Below are 22,908 nucleotides of genomic sequence, written 5' to 3' on the forward strand. Positions count from 1 at the left end.
TCCGATGGACAATGTCCGATCGGAGCGTGTTGTCGGAAATTCCGACCGTGTGTGGGCGCCATCGGACATTTTCCATCGGATTTTCCGACACACAAAGTTGGAGAGCAGGAGATAAAATTTTCCGACAACAAAATCCGATCGCGTCAATTCCGACCGTGTGTGGCCTGTTCCGACGCACAAAGTGCCACGCATGCTCAGAAGAAATTCCAACATGGGACAGCTCGTTCTGGTAAACTTAGCGTTCGCAATGGATACAGCACTTTCGTCACGCTGCAATGTTCAAAATAGTTTAATACAGCGCACTCAGTTCTTCTTTATAATGTGACAAGAATTAAGTAGTTTTGCTGCTCATATTCACACACACTTCTCACAAACTTATTTCGTTACTATTTATCGGGATTCCCTCAATATATTTTGATTTCTCACATCTGACAACATATTTTTGTATCTTTTTTTTTTTTTTTTTTTTTGCCTTTAATGTAGAATCTTTTTTTGTGTTTCTCTTTTTTTTTTTTTTGGTGATTTTGATTTGTACTCCCGAAAATGTTTGTGTGTTTTTTGTGACAAGTTCCCACAACACCATTGATATGTTGTTCTATTTAATCTGTAGGAGAGTGTTTGGTGTTGTTGTCCCTTGTTAATTTCACATTTTATGTTAGAGTGTACCTGAATCGTCACCAACAAACTGTCCTTTTTGGATGAAAACACACACAGGAGAGTAGAATTTACCTAAAAAAATTTTATTAAGGTGTCACAACTATAAAAAAAACAAAGAGGGAGGCAACGCTGGAGAAACTGCAGAAGTGGGCGAAGCCTTGGACCCCCAGGGCAGACATCAATTATTTAAAAGCAAAATTGGTGGCCTGAGGAGTCCTTATCTAAGGGAGGGCAGTCTGGTCCAGAAGTCCCAGAGATCCGGAAAGCAGCAGATGACATCTATGTCCCCAGGTTGTGGTCATACGAGAGACTGCATCTTCTGTCAGACCAGACTGAACCCAGGGTCATCACTCTTTGGTCTTCCTTCCAGGCTTTGGCTGTGGTGGTGGAGTTGTGGCAGCAGGAGGAGGAGGAGGAGGAGCATCGTCGATCTCAATGACATCCGTCTTGGGTGTCAGTTCCCCACTCTCCCCCTTACGTAGGACTTTATAAATCAGGTCCTCAGAGATCCTGCGTTGGCCCTCCTGCATGCCCTGCAATTTGGTGGCAGCCATGCAGGCAAAGGCCTCTGCAGGACTGGGGAAGGCTCTGAGGGACGCCGAAGCCTCCTAGATCAACCTGTATGCTGAATCCTGCACAGGACTGGGAGTGGCCTTCCTGGCCCTTTTGTATGGCAGGCGGAGGGGAGGAACCTGAGACTCAGTCAGGCTGCGACTTGTCCCAGGCTTCTCTTGGCTGACACTTAGCCCCGCCTCCTCCTGGCTGACACTAATCCCCGCCTCCTCCTGACTGCCACTAATCCCCGCCTCCTCCTGACTGCCACATTCCACAGCCTCCTCCTGGCTGAGGTCTTCCTGTGTATGAAAAAGGGACATAGTTTGAGTTTTTTATTCATCAATCACACACAATTTTCACCTCCTGACTGCTGCAAATAGAATGTTAACAAATATAACAGACTATCCTTCTGAGCCCAGCATTTTGCATTCTTGTCCCAATTTTGGGTGCCCACTACTGTCTATTGATATGTAAAACACTTTTTTTAATCAGCAATTAGTGATCAATAATAACATCTAGTAAACATCATTTATTTATTGCCCAGAAATCTGTAGAAGAATGCTATACCTGACTCCAGCTGGGCTCCTCCACTTCTTCCTGGCTGGAAGGCCCAGGTTGGACATCGGAAGCCTCAGCTGGTATGGAAGGAAGCGTGGAAGGAAGAGTAGAGAGGGATTCCCTGACTTCAGTGTGGTCTGACAGAAATCGCAGTCTCTCATAGTACCACAGCCTGGGGACATAAACGTCATCTGCTGCAGCTCCGGACCTCAGGGAATCTGTGACCTTCTTGCGCTCCCTAAGATAAGTGCTCCTCAGGCCACTAATTTTTGCTTTTAAATAAGGGATGGTTGCTGTGGGGACCACCGGCGTCACCAACTCCAGCAGTTTCTCCAGCTCTGCCTGCCTCTTCTGTTTATGGTTATAGTGGGGGTGTCTGACTTGCCACAGACAGGGCAGCTCCCTGTACTTGTCAATAAACAGGGGCAAGAAATTGTGGTCGTTGAACCCATCCATTTTCTCTGCAAGACACAACACAAGACAAACCCTAATGTCAGGCCAAACTCCCCTAATCTTGTTACAATATAGGCTTCCATTTCGAAGCAGTATAGGCCCAAGTTTAGATCCTACCTTCGTTAGCACGATCGGCGTCTCCGATGCTCCTTCCTCCGCTCACAGATCGTACGTAAGACGCGCGCGTTACAATTTATACACACTGCGCATGCGTATAACTCTGCCCGCCCGACGTTCTTTCTAGTCTATTCCCCGCCCCTTTTCGTTCGGCGCAGTGGGGGAAGAGCACATGGCGGATAGACAGCAGGATCGTGCTAATTGTAGCAACGAGGAGGAGGAGGAGGAAAGGCCGGAGCCTGAAACGTCCCGATCCAGAAGGAGATTAAAGGACTCAAATATGTCCTTTGGGGAGATGTTGGAGATGGTGGACATCCTGAAGAAGGCCGACTATGATGGAAAGTATGGGCCTTACCCCAACCCCAATGTCCGAAAGGCCAAGATCATGGCGAAAGTGGTCAGGAGTCTGCACCGGAAATTTGGGGTACGACGATCGAAAGATCAGCTCAGGAAGCTGTGGTCGGACCTGAAATTCCGAGAACATGAGCAGTACAGAAAGATCCGGAGAGTGCTGCAAAAAAGTAAGTAGTTGTGCTGTGTTCCTATTCTTTTTGTGTTTATTACGTTCGTGCTGCTCCATGTGCTTTTAGGAACTGTTGTACAGTTTAAAATGGCAACTTTCATGTTCATGGGCACATTATTCATTCAAATCACACATTTTTATTTCGGACGATAAAATACCATTGTTTAGCCCATATGCATTTGGCCACCATTTTGACGCCCTATACTTGGCTTCAAAGAATTGGGTTGTGTATATGGGTTTGTTACTAGAATTAAATGCAAACTAGATTGTGTGTAAGGAGAGGACACTCAGCAGCTGTTTTCACATCTGGACACTGGAGCACTAGTGTGGGACACAAGAACACCATTTTTATTAGGGGGCCACACAGGTGCTCCAGTGTATACTATAGGGGGGTCTCCATCTGTGAAGCTTGTACTAAACAGGTAAAGTATCGCAGATTGACAAAGGACACTAAAAAAGCTACATCTTGGAACTCGGCTAAAATAGATCATTGTACCCCACTTCCAAGCAATGTTTCATCTTTATAGTTCCGACATTAAATATCTGTGTGCTAATTATACCATTTTTGTTTTACATAGGGGAGAAAAGACTCGGAGGACACCCCTCATCCGAGGAGACCAGAGACCCCCCCCCCCTCTGGAAGAAGGGGAAATCCCACCAACACAAGATGAGCAGGAGGAAGAAGACGTGGTGGAACTAGTCACCACAACAGGTGAGTGTCTGCAACCACAGGCTCACGTAAGAGATGGATGGCGGCATTTTTTTGCAAACCTAATTTATTTTGGGGTTCCTCTCTTTTTAGGTGATCGTGAGGTTGTGGATGAAGATCCTTTCACATCCGAAAGTGCCCAGATCCTGATTGGGGAGATCATGGGGTGTAATTTACAATTGGAAAACATCAAGCAAAACATCAATGATGTTATTCCAAAATATAAAAACATCATTGATGTTTTGGGGCGAGTTTAAAGCCCCTCAAAATCACTTTCTTCTTTTGTGTGCTACAATGTGCTAAATCTTTTTGTGATTTTTCCCAAAGCCAAATTTGGAGGATGCACACAGTGTGCCAACATGTGCTATCTGCCATCACGGGAGATCAATGGACGCGTTTTGGGGGTGCGACCCCTTCCTCAATAATAAAGTAGCGGTGAGGAAGGGCTTTCTCCCCCAAAACACGTCCCTTGATCCCCCCTGATGGCAGATAGCACATGTTGACATTGGGAAATTGGTGTGCATCTTCCAAATTTGGCTTTTCCAGGGGTGATTTCCCCCCATCTGAATGCTATATCAAACACAGTTCCTAAATACTCATGTCTGATCTTGCCTTCAAGTTCTACCATATGTGAACTTTGTAAGATCAAGATTTGTGTCTTTCTTGTGGGTTTTACACAGGCCTGTTTTCTATAAAATGGACATTTTGATTTTGGATAATGACACCACAAAAATTGTTATACAACAAACATGTTGGTTTGTCAGAAAAACCTTTGGTAAATGCACATGTGATTGTGCAGGTAATAAAAAGATTGTTCATCAAGAATGTGTGGATTATTGTCTCAACGCTACAACACTTTTGGGGTGATGTAATTGTTGTTTTATGAGAAAATGGGGGTTATTTCCTAAGGGCAAATCCTCTTTGCACTACAAGTGCAGTTTCAGTGCAGTTGCAAGTGCACTTGTAGTGAAAAGTGTCTTTGCATTTAGTAAATAACAGCCAACAGTGCTTTGTATAAGGTTACACAATCACGCCATTTTCTAGACTCCACACATTTCTGTCAGGGTCAGCTAAAACAAACACAAGCAGTAAATGTCCACAAAGAAGAGCCTGGGGGGAGATGCCTGTCCAGAACTTCAAGTCCTGCAGACTTCTCCCTGTGGCCAAATACCGCAGGGTAGCGACCAACCTCTGCTCCGGAGTGATGGCTTGCCTCATGCAGGTATCCTGCCTGATGATATAGGGGGTCAGCGAAGCCAACAAACAGTGAAACACGGGGTCCGTTATCCGGAGAAAGTTCCTGAAATCATCAGGATTATTCTCACGGATCTCACGGAGCAAAGACATATGACAGAACTGGTCACGCTGAAGCAACCAATTCTTGGTCCATGAACTCCTCCCCACCCTGTTCATGGACTGGACTTGTGTCAAGGTCAGGACCCCAACACCAAGCCCCCGCACAGTACGAACTGTACGAGGAGTACGCATACGAAACATGGCTAGAAAACGGTCGGCTGCTCAGAACGAAGTAACAGAACGCACTGAAGAACAGCAAGGCCTGTGAAGAGCGACCTGAAAACCAGTAACGAACGAACAAGAATACAATGACTACCTAAAGTCACGCGGAACTTGCTGCACGCACTGAAGAGCAGATACAAACCCACAAGCACAAACTGAACGGCAGAAAACGATCTGAAAGCCACGAGTCTGAAAAAGCGCGAATCGTCTCTCACCAAACTTTTACTAACACGAGATTAGCAAAAGGAGCCCAAAGGGTGCAGCGCTTGGTTCTGAACCGGCCTTTTCTAGTCTCGTCGTACGTGGTGTACGTGACCGCGTGGTTGTCGATCGGAAATTCCGACAACTTTGTGCGACCGTGTGTAGGCAAAACAAGTTTGAGCCAACATCCGTCGGAAAAAATCCTAGGATTTTGTTGTCGGAATGTCCGAACAAAGTCCGACCGTGTGTACGCCCTATAATACAATATGACTAGTGTGGCAGTGATTAGGCAAACTGACTGGTGGCAGTATGTAAAAATAAAAAAGATAAATACATAGATCTATTTATATCTTACAATTGTCATGCTTTCAAATTGCTCAAGTCCATGCAACGACAACAAACGATGAAAATGTTACTATCCATAGGTGACGTTTTAAAAGCAAACCTTTACAGGTTACCACTTTAGATTTACACAGGAGGTCTGGTTCTGACATTCATGGCGATAGCTCACATGTGTAGGATGATTGCTGATTGCGTTTGTATGGGACTGATGCACATGTTCATCTTTGCGCACTAGCATGGGGGGAGGGGGGGCAACGTGGGCACTTTAATCTTTTTTTTTTTTATCAATAATTTAATTTTTTTTACACTGTTGCTTTATTTTATTTATTTTTTTATCACTTTTATTGCTGTCACAAGGATTGTAAAGATCTCATGTGACAGTAATAGGTGGTGACAGGTCCTCTTTATGGAGAGATCTGGGGTCTATAATGAATGTAAACATCCCATGTGACAGTAATAGACGGTGACAGGTCCTCTTTATGGAGGGATCTGGGGGTCTATAATGAATGTAAATATCCCATGTGACAGTAATAGGCGGTGACAGGTCCTCTTTATAGAGAGATCTGGGGTCTATAATGAATGTAAACATCCCAAGTGACAGTAATAGGCGGTGACAGGTCCTCTTTATGGAGAGATCTGGGGTCTATAATGAATGTAAACATCCCAAGTGACAGTAATAGACGGTGACAGGTCCTCTTTATGGAGGGATCTGGGGGTCTATAATGAATGTAAATATCCCATGTGACAGTAATAGGCGGTGACAGGTCCTCTTTATGGAGAGATCTGGGGTCTATAATGAACGTAAACATCCTTTGTGACAGTAATAGGCAGTGACAGGTACTCTTTATGGAGGAATCGGGGTCTATAACACCTCAGATCCCTCCTCTGCCCTTAAAAGCATTCAAACCACCAAGATCTGTGTTTTTGAATACTTTTGATTTGTAAAAAATGATGCCGTTGACATCCAGGTAAACCGGAAGTGATATCATTACTTCCAGGTTACTATCACGAACAGCCGATCAACGGTGATCCTGGCTTTGCTTGGCTGTCTGGCCAACCAGCAAAAACACCAGCTGGATACTTGGGTCATCCAGTGGGATGGGAAAGCCCAAGAATAGCATGGAAGGTGGTCGTCTGGCCAGCCGGCAGATGCACCAGCTTGTCGCTTGGGTCACCTGGTGGGACGGGAGAGCCCGTGCATGACACAGAAGGACGCCCTCCTCTCCCGCTGCTTGTAATAGCAACTGAGCAGATAGTTGGCCACTCCGAATGCTATTAAAAGAGAGCTGACAGCCGGCTCTAAAAAATGGACACAGGCATCATCCCGGTATAACCAATGAAATTCCAGCATTGTACGGATATGTCACTGGTCATTAAGTGGTTAATTATTGCCAGTTAAGGCAGATTACTGTTTAGTTTAGTGCTCTATCTTTCTATCTGTAGCACCCTCTACCATAGGTAGGTGCTAGAGTGAGGAAGGGAAACTGTCAGCACAGGTAAATTTACGCAGGCCTATGCTGCAAGCTAGGCCTGTTTGTTTTTGATCTGGGGGCAGGGAGTGGTTAGTGTAGCAGTGGGTGTGACCACTTGTACTTTGGTTGTGAGATGCCTCCCCTGCTTCCAGTGAGAATGTTCTGAAAGAGGGGCAGGGCCTAGAACTGGAATGGCAGGCATCTCATGTGAGGAGCCCTGACCAATCCCCAACTGGAATCGACAGGGGGCAGGCCTCCTATATAAGCTGAGGTAACAGGTCACTGGGAGGAGCTGGCTGAGAGAAGTGGAGAATGGAGTACTAGACAGCAGCAGGAGGGCACCCCCATCTGGGTAGGGGTGCGTCGATCGTGGGAAGAGACCTGGGAGAGCTGTGAGGGAGCTTCACCCTTACATGGTCATGGGTGAAGTCCTCACCATTACGCATCATTGATGAGGAGTTCCTGGAGCAGAGGGGCAGGAGAAGCTGTCGGAAAGTTCGGTCCAGTTAAGTTCTCCATCATGGACTCGGGGCAGAGAAAGGCCAGTGAGTGTACCACAGTGGAGTGCTGGATGTGGAGACATGCCAGGGAGTCTGTGAGGGAACTTCATCCTTACACGGTCATGGATGAAGTCCTCATCTTTACACGGTCATTGATGAGGAGTCCTGGAGCAGAACAGAGACTGTGGGGAATAGTGTCAAATCGATGCGGCCCAAGGGCGCAGGATTTGCAAGCTGGACTAGCTGGGAACAGTAGTCCACCGAGTGGGTTCTTTTGAATATAGAAGAGGATGTGACAAGAAACAATGTGCTACAGAATAAGTTTGTGCAGGAGGGAAGGATTCCTGGGAGCAATAGTCTGCAGGAGTTACTCAGAGGAGGATCAATAATCTGCATGGTGATGCAGGGGAGAGACTGTAGATGTTATACATGCGCATTATTTCTTCAAGGCTCAAACGAAATTCTAATTTACAAATGTAGCGCTGGTAGATTTACAATCTACCGCAGGTTAGGTAAATTTAGTAAATTGTGTGTTAGGAAGGTTAAAAGTTCGCCTCTGTTCCAGCTTGGCTGATGATGTGTGTGCTTCCGTGCTGACCGGTGGGTGTCGCTGTTACCATTAGTCAGTGTTGGAAGGGCAATGTGTCGAAGTGTATAGATGCTCCTCTGTTTCGGAGACAAGCTCGGTGGAGGTGGTCCTCCGAGTTGCATTCTGGGAAGAGGGTATTTATGGGACAGACGCCATGTTCTAAGGTCGTTTTTACAGCCACCTGCTGGCCCTCCTGGCTGACAGGTATGCGTTAAGGAGCTACCTCGTGGTCCTCCGATCGGGAGGCCCACGATGCTGCGGCGCAGGGGTGGGTCCAGAGGCTTGTCTGGGGCCTACCACCGCGGCCGAGGAATGGTCCTGAGCTGTCGGTCCTGTGTGACGAAGCTGGACAGTCGAGGAGATCCCAGGGAAGGACCCGTCTTGGAGAGATCACGTAGCATGCTGGTCTATAGAGGGGCCTGGTGACTCAGTTGTAGAACGAATCCAAAAGAAGTAATTATACAGCATAGTGTCGCCGGTTCGGCTTAAAGGTTCAGGCACTGTGACTGACTGTTCACTGCAGAAGATCTGATACATCCTGTGGCAGAGGATTGTGCAGATTTACCCCCCCAAATAAGTCTGTGGCAGAGACTTTAGATTCGTGCTGCGTACTGGCTGCTAGACCGGTGAGAGAGGCCTATCCAGACAAGCAAAGAGTGTGTCCCACGAGGGGAGCGCATTCCACATAATTATCTGAATTCTACCGGGACATTTGTCGCTAAGATCTTGTAAGAAGATATTTGAGCTTCTCCTGAAGGTTTCCTTTTCCGTCTCTTTCCTGCTACTTCCTAAAGTTTGACTGTTCAATAAAGCATTGAAAACGTACTCCAGTGTTGGCGCGTGTGTCGTCTAGCAGTAAACTCAATGGAACCCCTAGACCTGGTGCCGGTGAAACAGAGGGAAGCAAAGTGAACCAGCAGCTCCACCGTGAGTTAGTGCTACACAAATATGATGGCAAAGTAATTTGATCTATGGGAATCCCATATACCCTTTCCCCAACCAAGTTATATCCCCCCAATAAACAAAAACAAAACAAAACAAATGACTGTTCATTGTCTCAGAAGTGATATATGAAAGTCGGGCAGCAGGGTGATATGGTGGATGTTAGTAACTAGTGGCAACACACCGCTACATTTGGAGGTCCCAACGAGATGCGCCTTCACGGTTAACCTGCTAGCTGTCGCCCCTAGCAACCGTCAAAAGCCCAGGGAGAACTTGCCTGTTTTGCCAAGTTTGGGGTATAATGAGGAAAGGACAGTGCTTGCCTTCAAAATTTACTTTTGCCACATGCTGTTGCCCATAGCAACTAAATCCAAGCTTGTTGCCAAGTTTTGTTACCCATAGCAACCATCCAGGATCAGCGCTGCCATCATGCCCCTGCACCCAGTTGCCTCAATGGATACTCACAGCGATAAGCCCTGCAACCATGTGCTATCACCCGTGGCAACCACGGCAAGCGATCTCGCTCTGGATTACAAATATGTCCAGCGCTCTTTACGGCGCAGGCATTACCCACTGCATTGCATTGTGAATGTCTGCTGTTGCCCCTATTAACAGAATGCAATGAGGGGGTGTCTATGACGGGATGCTGCACAGTCAGTCCCACACAGTAGGATGTTACAGGAGAGACTTTACTCTGTTACTGGTAATCACTGTATAGTTTGCCTGCCTTCAGTTTCCAGCCTCAGTGACACAGTTTACAAAAGTTCAGCCTGGACAGTGCTTTGCAGTTCATGAGAGCCTGCCACCAGGTGTCACTACAGTGCATGCTGCCTGACGCCTGCTTACAGTTCCTCGTACGCTGAACCAACGAGTGTGTGGGCGGAGTTACGTCCCAGCGGAGGACAGTAAGAGAGATCAGCGTGCTGCACGCCAGACACAAGGCAGATGAAGATGGCGGAGGGTGGTCAGATGATACCCGCTGTGCAGTGGTCACCTGAAATGCAGGATTGGGTGCAGGTCGACGCCAGCATCTGACTGGAACTCTGTGGAGGACTTGCCTTGGAGGTGATTGGAGGAGTGGAGCGGTTGTGCGTGCTATGCCCCAGGTACCATATACCCAACGCCTGGGCCCGGTGCGGTCATTGTGGGAAGCCATTAACCTGCTTAGGGCCAGTGCAGCGGGAATCGAGATATTACTCCATACACCTGCTCACAGGACTGTGCATGCCGCAACTGCAGGAAGTTCGGAGGGCCGGAGAGTACCGAGGATCAAAATAATAGTGCTGATAGAGAATGGGTAAATTAATATGTAAACAAAAATGTAGACATACGTAAGGAGGAAGCAAGCCCCATCCATTAGGGGCACCTATGGGATGTGTGAGTAATCAATCGCTCACCTATGGGAGCCCTAGAGGTGCCAGTTCCACAAGGGGTCACTATAATGGATGGGGCTTGCTTCCTCCTTACGTATGTCTACATTTTTGTTTACATATTCATTTATCCATTCTCTATCAGCACTATTATTTTGGTATTGCCTATTGATGTGACAATATTACACTAAGGCTTTTCTCAATTATACCATTTTAGTCCCTATTATACCATTTTAGTCCCTATTGTTATGGGGATAAGCATATATCTCATTTTTCTTTTTCCCTCCTCCAGAAAGACAATACTGGTTCAGGGGGACCTAAATATACTTTATTTATGATTTCCTTTCTCTCTTCCAAAATGGCGATACCAGCCCTCCGATGTGGTTGAAACTTCCATTATTTATTTATTTCCCCGACGCATGCGCATTATAGGTACAGGCACGGTTAGCGTCATGGTTCTCGGCGCATGCGCGGTAGGGTATTGACGTGCTCTACGTCATGCCACATGATCTTGACTCCACCCCTATCTATGTACCCGTGTGTGGAATTCCTCACTGCACGTCCGCATCCCGGCGGTGACGTCAGACGCCGCCGGGATGGAGGGACTATAAGTATGCAGCAACATGCCGCTACTCTTTGTCGGTGGCTCTCTCACTGAAGGGGAGGCTGTGTCTCTCTCTCCCCTTCATTGCATGCCTGCCCATACCCTTATTTAGGTAAGTGCTCCCACACACTGACTTTGCTTGATACGAAAGCGACTCACTGGTGTGGATAGTACATTTATTGATATAGATTTTATTTTTATTTTTTTGCAGCATTTGCCTTCTAACACCATTCATTGTTTGTGGCCTGTTAACAATCAGTCAGCTTTAAGTCTCCATACCAGGGAGATTCTAAGTGGCTGCTTCAATTTTGTAATAAGGCTTTAATAGCCTTTAGCAATCAACTTTTGATTCAACACCAGGTAATTTGTGCCTGATCTTTAGGTGTTCAATATTGAGCAACCTATAGACCATTTTGTAATTATTATTTATTTTTTACTTTTATCCAATTTTCCAGTAAGGACTCATTTATACTCAGCCCCTCTGTGACCAATAATGTGGGGAGCCCAGGCAGGAGAGACCTACCTATATTTCTGAATGCTATCCACCGCGTTCATCAATTTACAACAATTTCTTACTTTATTTATTATTCAGCCTGGTAAGACTGTCTTCATTATGATTAATTTTTGATAAGATGCCTTTTTCTGCTGTGTCAGATTTACCTTGTTCCTTAATGACTAATTGTTGTGACACTAATATCTTTTTTGAACCTCTTGATTGAATTCTGCTATCTATGTGTGCAGTAATTATTCTATCCATGTGATTTTAGTAATAATTTTTAATTTTCACAAATGTGATATTTATTCTGTGTTTCTCATTCTCAGCATACCATATGTTTACCAGAATTCCTGATGAAGCTCATGAAGAGCGAAACATGTCGAGTGGTACTCACTAAGTGGCTTTTCTTCCATTGTCTTTGTTAAGTCAGATATGGATATTGAGAGACCTGTTTTTAATTTCTTTGCCAACATGTATTAAATTGAATAAATACATTTTTGTATGGATAGATTTTGTATACATATATTTTCTCACTCTAATTACCATTGTATCCAAGCACCTTTAAAGTCCCTGGGGTGTTTACCTCATCCCCCTTTTCCTTTGTGTCCCTGTTAACCTCTTTGCTACCTGCTACTTCGGAAGGGGCCCCTTCACTCAAAAGCAAGGAGGGGTTATTTGGTTTCACATGTATGTTTGTCTGTTGCTCTGCAGGAGGTTCCCCTAGATCCCTCCTGGTGGAGTGACATCAGACGGGTAAATACATGTAGGTAATGTAAATTGATGTTTCACCACAGGGCGGATTATAACCCCCTCTCAGTGGTGAATTACTTGTAAAGTTAGCTTGTATAGATATGTTTGTTTGTGTCTTCTTTTAGGAATGCCAGGGATGTGAGGGCTGTCCATCTCCACCGTGGGAACAGATGAAGACCTGTGATAGGCAGAGTATTCTTACCAAGGGAGCAGTGCTCTGGCTTCACTTGTATGTACCTAGCTGCAGGGACCTGTAGTTAGGATGGCTATGCTCAAATTGTACAGTGTGAATATGTGAACAGATTGTACATATTATATTTTTGTACTTAATTTATTTGTGCATATCCCCATCCAAGTTTTCACCCTTTCCCCCATCCAACCAATTGATATGGGATGCCTTTACTCCTGGGCCCAGGAGGTAATTTTTTAGAAATTCATTTTTTTTCCACAGCTGGGGACCAGCTGTAAAATGGTGGGGCTGAATGTAGCACCCTCTACCATAGGTAAATGCTAGAGTGAGGATTTTTGGTAGGTTCTGTCATCACAGGTAAATTTAAGTAGGCCTATGCTGCAAGCTAGCCCTGTTTGTTTTTGATCTGGGGGCAGGGAGTGGTTAGTGTAGCAGTGGGTGTGACCACCTGTACTTTAGTTCTGAGGCACCTCCCCTGCTTCCAGAGAGAATGTTTAGGAAGAGGGGCAGGACCTAGAACTGGAGTGTGAGGCAGCTCATGTGAGGAGCCCTGACCAATCCCCAACTGGAATTGGCAGGGGGCAGGCCTCCCATATAAGCTGAGGTAACAGGCCACTGGGAGGAGTTGTCGTCCAAGAGAAGTGGAGAATGGAGTACTAGACAGCAGCAGGAGAGCACCCCCATCTGGCGGGGTGCGCTGATCGCGGGAGGAGACCCGGGAGAGCTGTGACCTTACACGGTCATGGGTGAATTCCTCATCATTATACGGTCATTGATGAGGAGTTCCTGGAGCAGAGGGGCAGGAGAAGCTGTCGGAACCTACGGTCCAGTTAAGTTCTCCATCATGGACTCGGGGCAGAGAAAGGTCAGCAAGTGTACCACAGTGGAGTGCTGGATGTGGAGACATGCCAAGGAGTCTGTGAGGGAACTTTATCCTTACACAGTCATGGATGAAGTCCTCATTTTTACACGGTCATTGATGAGGAGTCCTGGAGCAGAAGAGAGACTGTAGGGAATAATGTCAAATCGATGCGGCCTGAGGGCGCAGGGTTTGCAAGCTGGACTAGCTGGGAACAGCAGTCCACCATTCAGTCCAACATTAAACTACTAGGCCTCCGGGGAGAGGAACTGCAGGCTTCTGGCCTAGTAGCAGCAACCAGAGTCAGCATTAGAGACTATTCAGAGTGGGTTCTTTTGCATATAGAAGAGGATGTGACAAGAAACACAATGTGTTACAGAATAAGTTTGTGCAGGAGGGAAGGATTCCTGGGAGCGATAGTCTGCAGGAATTATGCAGAGGAGGAGCAATAATCTGCATGGTGATACAGGGAAGAGACTAAAGATGTTATACATGTGCATCAATTCTTCAAGGCTCAATCGAAGTTCTAATTTACAAATATGATGGCAAAGTAATTTGATCTATGGGCATCCCATATACCCTTTCCCCAACCAAGTTATATCCCCCCAATAAACAAAAACAAAACAAAGCAAATGACTGTTCATTGTCTCAGAAGTGATATATGAAGGTCGGGCAGCAGGGTGATATGGTGGATGTTAGTAACTAGTGGGAACACACCGCTATATATCTAACTATTGTGACAGGGCTTCAGGGTGTCTATTTGTAGTGAAGGACACTGGTTTCACTGTTTTCTGCAGGATTGGTATTTCCTGGATTGGGTTCTGGAGTCCAGTGACATTGAAAAGTCTTGGAAGGGAAGAAGCCTCTAACCCTGTGGCCGCATCCTCCACCAATTAACAAAAGGGACATGATCTGACACCATATCAATTCATCCACAGCGTTACCTACCTAGCTCCATTTCCGGGCTAAACTTCTTTGGCATATCTGCTTAAAGTGAAACACACAGATAACATGTACAGAATAATACAATTGAAAAAGTGCAGTGCATAAAATCTAATTTTGAGTCTAAACATAATTAATGAGTGACAATCCATTAATAACAATATAAAATAATAAACATATAGATACCGTATTTATCGGCGTATAACACGCACTTTTTTCCCCTTAAAATCAGGGGAAAGTCGCAGGTGCGTGTTATACGCCGATCCCCTGCGATCCCGAGCTGTGAAAACTTCAAAATCGCCGACCGCGATTTGAAAATGGCGCCGCCGGCGCCGAAATACACAGAGCCGGTCCTCGGCTCTTTCCGGCGGCTCGTAGTCCCGAGCGGAGCTATCCGAACCTACTCGGCTAGGTTCGGATAGCTCCGCTCGGGACTACGAGTGGAGCCGAAAGTGAACGAGAGCCGCCGGAAAGAGCCGAGGACCGGCTCTGTGTATTTCGGCGCCATTTTCAAATCGCGGTCGGTGATTTTGAAGCCCAATATGGCAGGGACAGGGGATCGATGGCTGCAATGGGGCAAGGCTGCACTGGGCAAGGCTGCACTGGGCAAGGCTGCACTGGGGAAGGCTGCACTGACGAAGGCTGCACTGACGAAGGCTGCACTGACATGGCTGCACTGACATGGCTGCACTGACAAGGCTGCACTGACAAGGCTGCACTGACAAGGCTGCACTGGGGAAGGCTGCACTGGGGCAAGGCTGCATTGAGAAGGCTGCAATGATGGGCATTTAAATGTAAGTTTTTTTTCCCTTCAACTTCCCTCTTAAAAGTTTTTTTTCCTTAAAATTCCCTCCTAAATTGGGGTGCGTGTTATACGCCGATAAATACGGTAAATTCCATAAAGGGGTCCAGAGAGTACACCGCGAAATGTACTACAATATACACCTTGTGAAGCGAGTAGCAAAAAAGTCCCAACTAAAGACTCTGTGTTGGATTGGAAAGAAATCCAGAGATAGACAATTTGACACCCATATCCACACCAGAATGCCAGTGACCCCTTATTTCGTAATCCTGTGTCAACAGTTTCAGTTGGTGCAGAAACATGAGGCATGCACTGCACAGGTTTATGCATGACTTATGTCTGTAGTGTGAGACCTGACACTTCCTATAAAGAAACTCTTGATGTAGTGCTTCTCTGCCCTGATTCCTGTGCTCACTCATTGAAGTGCAGTTCATATTTCACAGTAACATTTTTAAACATCATATAATCAAATATGAATTATTGCCAGTTAAGGAAGATTACTGTTTAGTTTAGTGCTATCTATATATTGTTCTATTAATTGTGATAGGGCTGCACCATGTCATGGGGTCAGAAAGGGTATATATCACACAGGGTTCTCACTGATGCAGGTTTAGGGGCTTCAGGGTTTCTATTTATAGTGGAGTTCCAATGCACTATTCCCAACACACACATTCCTGTATAAATGGCTGTGAGTAGAAAGTCTGTGCATGCCACAGAAGGTGGCGGGAGGGGAGGGCATCCCCTCCTGCTGCTTGTAATAGCAATTGAGCAGATAGTTAGCCTCTCCGATTGCTATTATAAGAGAGCTGACCGCCGGCTCCAAAAAATGCAACATCCTGGTATAACCAACGAAATTCCATCATTGTACGGGTACGTCACTGGTCATCAAGTGGTTAATTATTGCCAGTTAAGGACGATTACTGTTGAGTTTAGAGCTCTATCTATCTTTCTATCTATTTTGAAAGGGCTTCAGGGTGTCTATTTGTAGTGAAGGACACTGGTTTCACTGTTTTCTGCAGGATTGGTAATTCCTGGATTGATTTCTGGAGTCCAGTGACATTGAAAAGTCTTGGAAGGGAATAAGCCACTATCACTGTGCCCGCATCCTCCACCAATTAACAAAAGGGACATGATCTGACACCATATCAATTCATCCACAGCGTTACCTACCTTGCTTCATTTCCACACTAAACTTCTTTGACTTATCTGCATAAAGTGAAACACACAGATAACATGTACAGAATAATACCATTGAAAAAGTGCAGTGCATAAAATCTAGTTATGAGTCTAAAAATAATTAATGAGTGACAATTAATAATAATATAAAACAATAAACATATAGATAAATTCCATAGAAAGAAATCAAGAGATAGCCAATTTGACACCTAAATCCACATGACTTCTGTCTGCAGTGTGAGACCTGGTACTTCCTGTAAAGAAACTCCTTGTTGTAGTGCTTCTCTACCCTGATTCCTGTCCTCACCCAATTGCAGTGCAGTTCATATTTCACAGTAACATTTTTAAACATCATATAATCAAATATGAGTTATTGCCAGTTAAGGAAGATTACTGTTTAGCTTAGTGCTTTATCTATCTATTGTTCTATTAATTGTGACAGGGCTGCACCATGTCATGGGGACAGAAGGGGTATATATCACACAGGGTTCTCACTGATGCAGGTTTAGGGGCTTCAGGGTTTCTATTTATAATGGAGTTCCAATGCACTATTCCCAACACACACATTCCTGTATAAATGGCTGTGAGTATAAGTGGGTGCCGAAGTGACCACCATCGGGAACCGTGTCAAGTCAGAGCAAAAGAATGTCACCAAGCAGCGGACCAATCCTGGAGAAAACAGAATCATCCTCCACTATAAAAAAGGGCAAAACAATGTCACCAGCACACCAAGGTTCTCCAGAGTGGGTCTTAAGCTTTAATCAACAATCACATTTTTACAGCAGAGTGCAATGTTTAAGAGCCACACAGGACCCCTTTCATCAGGCATGTGACGTCACATGTGTTACATCCCTGATGAAGAGGTCCTTTGTGACTTCAAAATGTTGCAATCTGCTGTAATGATTTGATCGTTGATTAAAGCTTACAACCCACTCTGGAGATCCTTGGTGTGCTGGTGACATTTTTTTGCTCTTATGCATAGTGAAGGATACTCCTGTTTTCTCCAGAATTGGTAATGGATCGGGAACAGGTGTATCAAAGCTTCCACCTCCCAGGCAACAAACATCCGCTTCTTGGCAGGGCACTCAGCATGAAAAGGTCTCCACAACCTCCATCACTGGCAAAGAAAGGGAAAAGGTGAGTGCCATAATAATCATCTAAAAATGCTTCAAAACATTATTGCAATGCTGCTAAATACATGGCCAAAAAAAAAAAAACACCACGTCTCAGCCGTGAGATCTTACTTATGGCTCCTGGATTGGGTTCTGGAGTCCAGAGACTTTGTGTCAAATCACCTTGTGTACATAACACAATGATAGAAAAAATGAAAAAATATATAATTTTCTTAATACATACAAGATAAATGGTATATGTGCATGCAAACAAAATTGGTAGCCGAACAAAAATCATGTCAACATGTCATAGCAGTGGCTACTACTCATAGGTTCCGGACTTCCGTGGTGGAAAGACAGAGTACTGGAACCACACCCAACATGTTTCAGAATCCCTTCTTTCTTCAGGGGTGTACTTATAAATGAAGAATATTAACAATGTTGACAATTAATAATAAAAGCAGAATATCAGCTACAAAGATTATAAAAAACAGTCCATCCAGGGGTCACTCAAAAAACCAAAGTCCGCTCACCACACCAGCAGGATCAACATGGAGGCCCAGCAAGACCAGGCACTGGAACGCCCCCATGAAGGCAGATGTACGGCAGAGGGATTGTATTATGTCCAGTATGACATCAAAAGGTCTGCTGGTGTAAAATGTCCCATGAGAGAGGGGTGTGAGCGCACACTCTAAGATTCGGGGGGGGGTGTGACTAGCCAAATTTAGGGATTTTTTAGGGTGTGCACTCACACCGCTCTCTCATGGGACATTTTACACCAGCAGGCCTTTTGATGTTATACTGGACATAATACAATTCCTCTGCCATACATCTGCCTTCATGGGGGCGTTCCAGTGCCTGGTCTTGCTGACCCTTCATGTTGATCCTGCTGGTGTGGTGAGCGGGATTTGGTTTTTGAGTGACCCCTGGATGGACTTTGTTGTTTTTATAATCTGGATCACAGGACCATTCTTCCAGAAGTGAATTTGTGAGGTCAGGCACTGATGTTGGATGAGAAGGCCTGGCTTTCAGTGCCTGCTCTAATTCATCCCAAAGGTGTTCTATCGGATGGAGGTCAGGACTCTGTAGGCCAGTCAAGTTCCTCCACCCCTAACTCGCTCATCCATGTCTTTATGGACCTTGCTTTTTGCACTGGTGCGCAGTCATGTTGGAACAGGATTTGGGGATGGCCCCTTCTGTTCCAACATGACTTCTTTAAAATAGAAGTATGGGTTTCTTTTTTATTTTCCCTATTCATACTTACCTAGGTAGATGCTGCATCTGCCCCCCAGCGCCTCTGCACTAAAAACCGAGTGATTGAACACCGCCGATCACTCGGTTTTCAGAGCTCCCTAAGCAGAGAGCTGTAGACTGTCAGTCACAGCTCTCTGCTCTGCTCTGCTCCTCCACGCTCACTGGAGCGCTGATCTGTGGAGGGGCGGGAAGCGGCTTGCTGAGTGGCTGAGAAGGGTGTCAGTCCAGGCACCTGGTGGATCCAGACTCCCATTGTCGGGATGACGCGCTGCCTGGGCTGATGTTCGTGACGTCAGCGGAGAGCAGACTTCAGTCCACACTCTGCTGAAAATGGATCACAAGAGTGCAAAGTGAATTGCACTCCTGTGATCCATAGGAGAAGGACAGCCAAACGAGCTTTGGCTGGACTTCTCCTTTAAAATTAACACAGACATACAGCAAGTAATGAATAGACAGGTAGGTGATCACAGGAAGTGCCTGACATTTTAATTTTACTGGTAATCTGGAGTTGCCAAGAGGTCTAAAGTTGACTTCTTACCTCCCTTCAGCCACTGGATGAAATTTGCGTGTAAGTCTGTAAAACAATACATTATGTTATATTATCTTTTATTGAAGAACATTAAATACAATTAAAACAATACAATAATCAGAATAGGCAGTTTATATTTGGGGGGCTCTTTCTGTTTTTTTTTTTCCATTCCCTGTCACCATTCTTGTCCAGTCCATAATGACATGACCTTCTCCCGTAGCCTCCTGGGAGACCCCCGTCTCTCACATATCCAAGGAGTTTGTGGGAGTCCATGTGCAGAACACGAGCCAAGGGGCGGAGCTCACATGTCATTGGGGGCCGGGCTGCCTGAACCCAGAAGTAGAAGCTGTCTGAGGAGGATCAAGATGGCAGCCAACCTGAATAGTGAATCACTGCAGGACAACATTGGATCTGCTGGGCAGGTATGTGTTTGAACAGAGGTATGGGCATATTGGGGGGAGAGGGGTGGGGGGATTGAGAGCACTTGAACATCCAAAAAACAACGTATGGACATTTTGAATGAGTCTGTTCTTGGACTGTACTAGTCAAATTGGACCCCTTAAAGTAGAACTAAAGACTTTCTTTGGAAAAGTGTAAGCAGCCAGGCTATTTATTGCACAAGGTACTTTTTTAAAATGTACGCTGAGCATGCACAGCTCAGTATACGTTCCAGCATGGTGCCTGTGTGCGGGGATGACTGAACTCCTGCACATGGGTGGAAATTACATCATCCCACATTTGAGTCCTGGTGCAATTTATTGTGAATAGCTGCCCAGTGCACCTCCCAAAGGCATATACACTGCAATGCAGCATGGTGCTCTGTGCTTTGCCCTGCCATAAAATGCAGCCTGCCCAATTTCTGCATGCGTTGCTGAGTTTCAGCCCATTTATATTGCATTGGCTGTTTAACTCAATGTAACGCGCTGTTACATGCATCAACGCATGACAACACATAGGACGTTATCTACATAACTATATTAGGGACTGAGAAAATGTTGAACCCATTAAGCCTCGTACACATGGTACGATTGTTGGCAGGGGATTGTCTGTTGATAGACTGTTGTCCTAAAATCTGACCATTAGTACGCTTCTTCTGACAATTGTTGTCCAACTTTCAGCCACCAAATGTTGGATGGCAGGCTAGTAAATATTTGGTGGAAACCGGTCTGTTGTCTGATTTTCGTATCGTTGGTGCACAAGTCTGTCACACAAAAGTGGAAAGTACAAACACGCATGCTCGGAATCAATGCTCACCAAACACCAAATTAGCAGAAGGGTCCCAAAGGGTGGCGACCAAGAGCTGAAATTCCTCACAGTACATCACTATGTTCATGTTTGTTGGCCGACAATTGTGTACCTTTAGTATGCAAGACAAGTTCCTGGCACATGCCCGTTGGACAAAAATCAGACGCTCGGTTGGCCAACAATCTGGTCGTGTGTACGAGGCTTTAGTAACAACCAAGAAATTAGTACTTCTAGAGGTTGAGGGCAGCAATCACACCCAACATAGGTCTCTTGGCACATATTTTCTTTAAACACTCCGAGGATATGTGTGGGTGAGGCTGGGAATTGGCCAAATTGGAGGACCAGCACAGAGTCAAGAAAAGGTTAAACAATTCTTGTATTTTTGGGAGGTAACTGAACAGTAAAGGAGGCAACTGTAATCTGTGATCACTAGCACTGGTACAATGGTGATAGTACTGTAACTGCAGCACACTTGCACAAACCATTCCAAATACTCTTGAACCAGAACTCAGTAACTCTGGCGATACAAGTACATTTACAGTAACGTTGAAGGCTTACAGTATCTCTCAGTACAGCAAATGTCTCAAATGGCTGGCCTACATTACCGGGCGCTGCATCTGTAAGAGGGGTGGCTGACCAGTGAAGTGAAGGCACAAACGGCTCTTGAGAAGACTTGCCAGAGCTTAGAAGTTTAGTCTTATAGGCGGTGAACAGTGAAGTTTGCAGCGTTGTCCATAATCTTTCCCTCCTCAAGCAGGAACCTTTCTCTGACAAGCATGGTTCCTCTTCCTACACAAGCCCCGTGCAGAATGCATGCCAAATGCAATAGGGAACTGCTACTTATTTGCATTGCCAACACTAAAGATGGCCGCTGAGGACATCCAGTGTTACCTTGTCCAAACAGACCACTGCTCCCCTGATAACTCCTATGGAGCCTACAGAGGAACAATGTTTCTCTCCTCAAGCACAGCAGCACAGTAATAAGTGTCAGCTATAGCTAGGAGGATCAATTGTACCTGCCTAGATATTGTTCTTTATTTCACTCATGTGACTGTCATTTTCAAATGTGAGTGGACTCAGAGACTAAAAATAACTGTCATTTTTTTAAAAATAAAAATGTGACTTGAGTCATTAGGCATGTGAAAGAAATGCTGTAAATGAAGAATGCTTTCAGAAATCGAAGTGTTAATAGATTATTTTCATCAATAAACAAAATGGAAAGTGCACTCGGCAGGTAGGTTGTTCTATGTTCATCTTGGAGAACCAAGCACAGATATTCTGTGGGTGTCGGCCGCCTCCAATCCTTTGTCTCTTCATGTCTTCCCAGACAGACTCCGTAATGGTGAGATCAGGGCTCTGAGGGGACCAAACCATGACTTCCAGGACTTCTTGTACTTATTTACACCAAAGATAGTTCTTACTGACATTGGCTGTATGTTTGTGGTGGTTGTCCTGCTACAGAATAGATTTCGGGCCAATCTCCTCCCTAATGGTATGGCATGATGGAGAAGTATATCCCTGTATTTCTCAGCATTGAGGACACCAGTGATCCTGACCAAATCTTGCCCCAAACTTGCAAGGAACCTTCACCATGCTTCAGTTGCTTGCAGACACTCAATATTGTATCGCTCTCCAGCCCTTCCCCCAACAAACTGCCTCCTGCTACAGACAAATATTTCACATTTTACTCATCAGTCCAACGTGCCTGCTGCCATTTTTCTGCCCCCTCAGTTCCTAGGTTTTCTTACATAGTTGAATCACTTAGCCTTGTTTCCACATAGGAGGCTTTTTGGCCACAATTCTTCCATGAAGACCACTTCTGGCCAGACTTCTCCAGACAGTAGATGGAGGTACCTGGGTCCCACTAGTCTCCTCCAGTTCTATGCTGATGGCAGTGCTGAACATCTTCTGATGTGGAAGGGAAGAAATCAGGATGTGTCTTTCATCTGCTGCATTCAGTTTCCTTGGCCGACCACTGCATCTACACTCCTCAACATTGCCCAATCAATGGTTTCCTCAATGCTGGGAAAAAAAGGCAGATACTTATACATCATGCCGTACTATGGGAGGTGTGTGATTGGCCCCAACTCTATTCTGTAGTGGACAACCACCTCAAGCATCCAGCCAATGTCATTAAGAAATATCTTCAGTGTAAATAAGAAATCTTTAAAGTGATGGCTTGGCCCCCACAGAGCCCTCAGTATCATGGAGTCTGTCTGGGATGACATAAAGAGTCAAAAGGAATTGAGGCAGCCAACATCCACAGATCTGTGCGTAGTTCTCCAAGATGTTTGGAACAACCTGCCTACTGAGTTCCTTCATATACTGTGTGCAAGTCTACCTTGAGGAATTGATGCCGTTTTGAAGGCAAGGGGCAGTCACACCAAATAAAGCTGGCATAGAGATTTTAGTTGTTTTCTATTATTATTATTAATTGCTGCAT

At 45.4% G+C, this 22,908-nt stretch overlaps 1 protein-coding gene across 6 annotated transcripts in view; it reads right to left on the reverse strand.

Moving 5' to 3' along the window:
- The window catches only part of LOC141123276 (cytosolic phospholipase A2 gamma-like), a 268,360-nt gene that overhangs the window by 116,823 nt on the left and 128,629 nt on the right, over window positions 1-22,908 (reverse strand). For all 6 annotated transcript variants that reach the window (XM_073612044.1, XM_073612047.1, XM_073612042.1 and 3 more), the window contains 3 exons: window positions 19,230-19,265; window positions 16,320-16,355; window positions 14,354-14,389 (listed from right to left, as the gene is read on the reverse strand). In XM_073612044.1, coding sequence (XP_073468145.1) covers window positions 14,354-14,389; window positions 16,320-16,355; window positions 19,230-19,265 — 108 coding nt within the window. The remainder of the gene's footprint in view (window positions 1-14,353; window positions 14,390-16,319; window positions 16,356-19,229; window positions 19,266-22,908) is intronic.

The sequence above is a fragment of the Aquarana catesbeiana genome, linkage group LG01, assembly GCF_042186555.1.
Source record: "Aquarana catesbeiana isolate 2022-GZ linkage group LG01, ASM4218655v1, whole genome shotgun sequence".
NCBI lineage: Eukaryota > Metazoa > Chordata > Amphibia > Anura > Ranidae > Aquarana > Aquarana catesbeiana.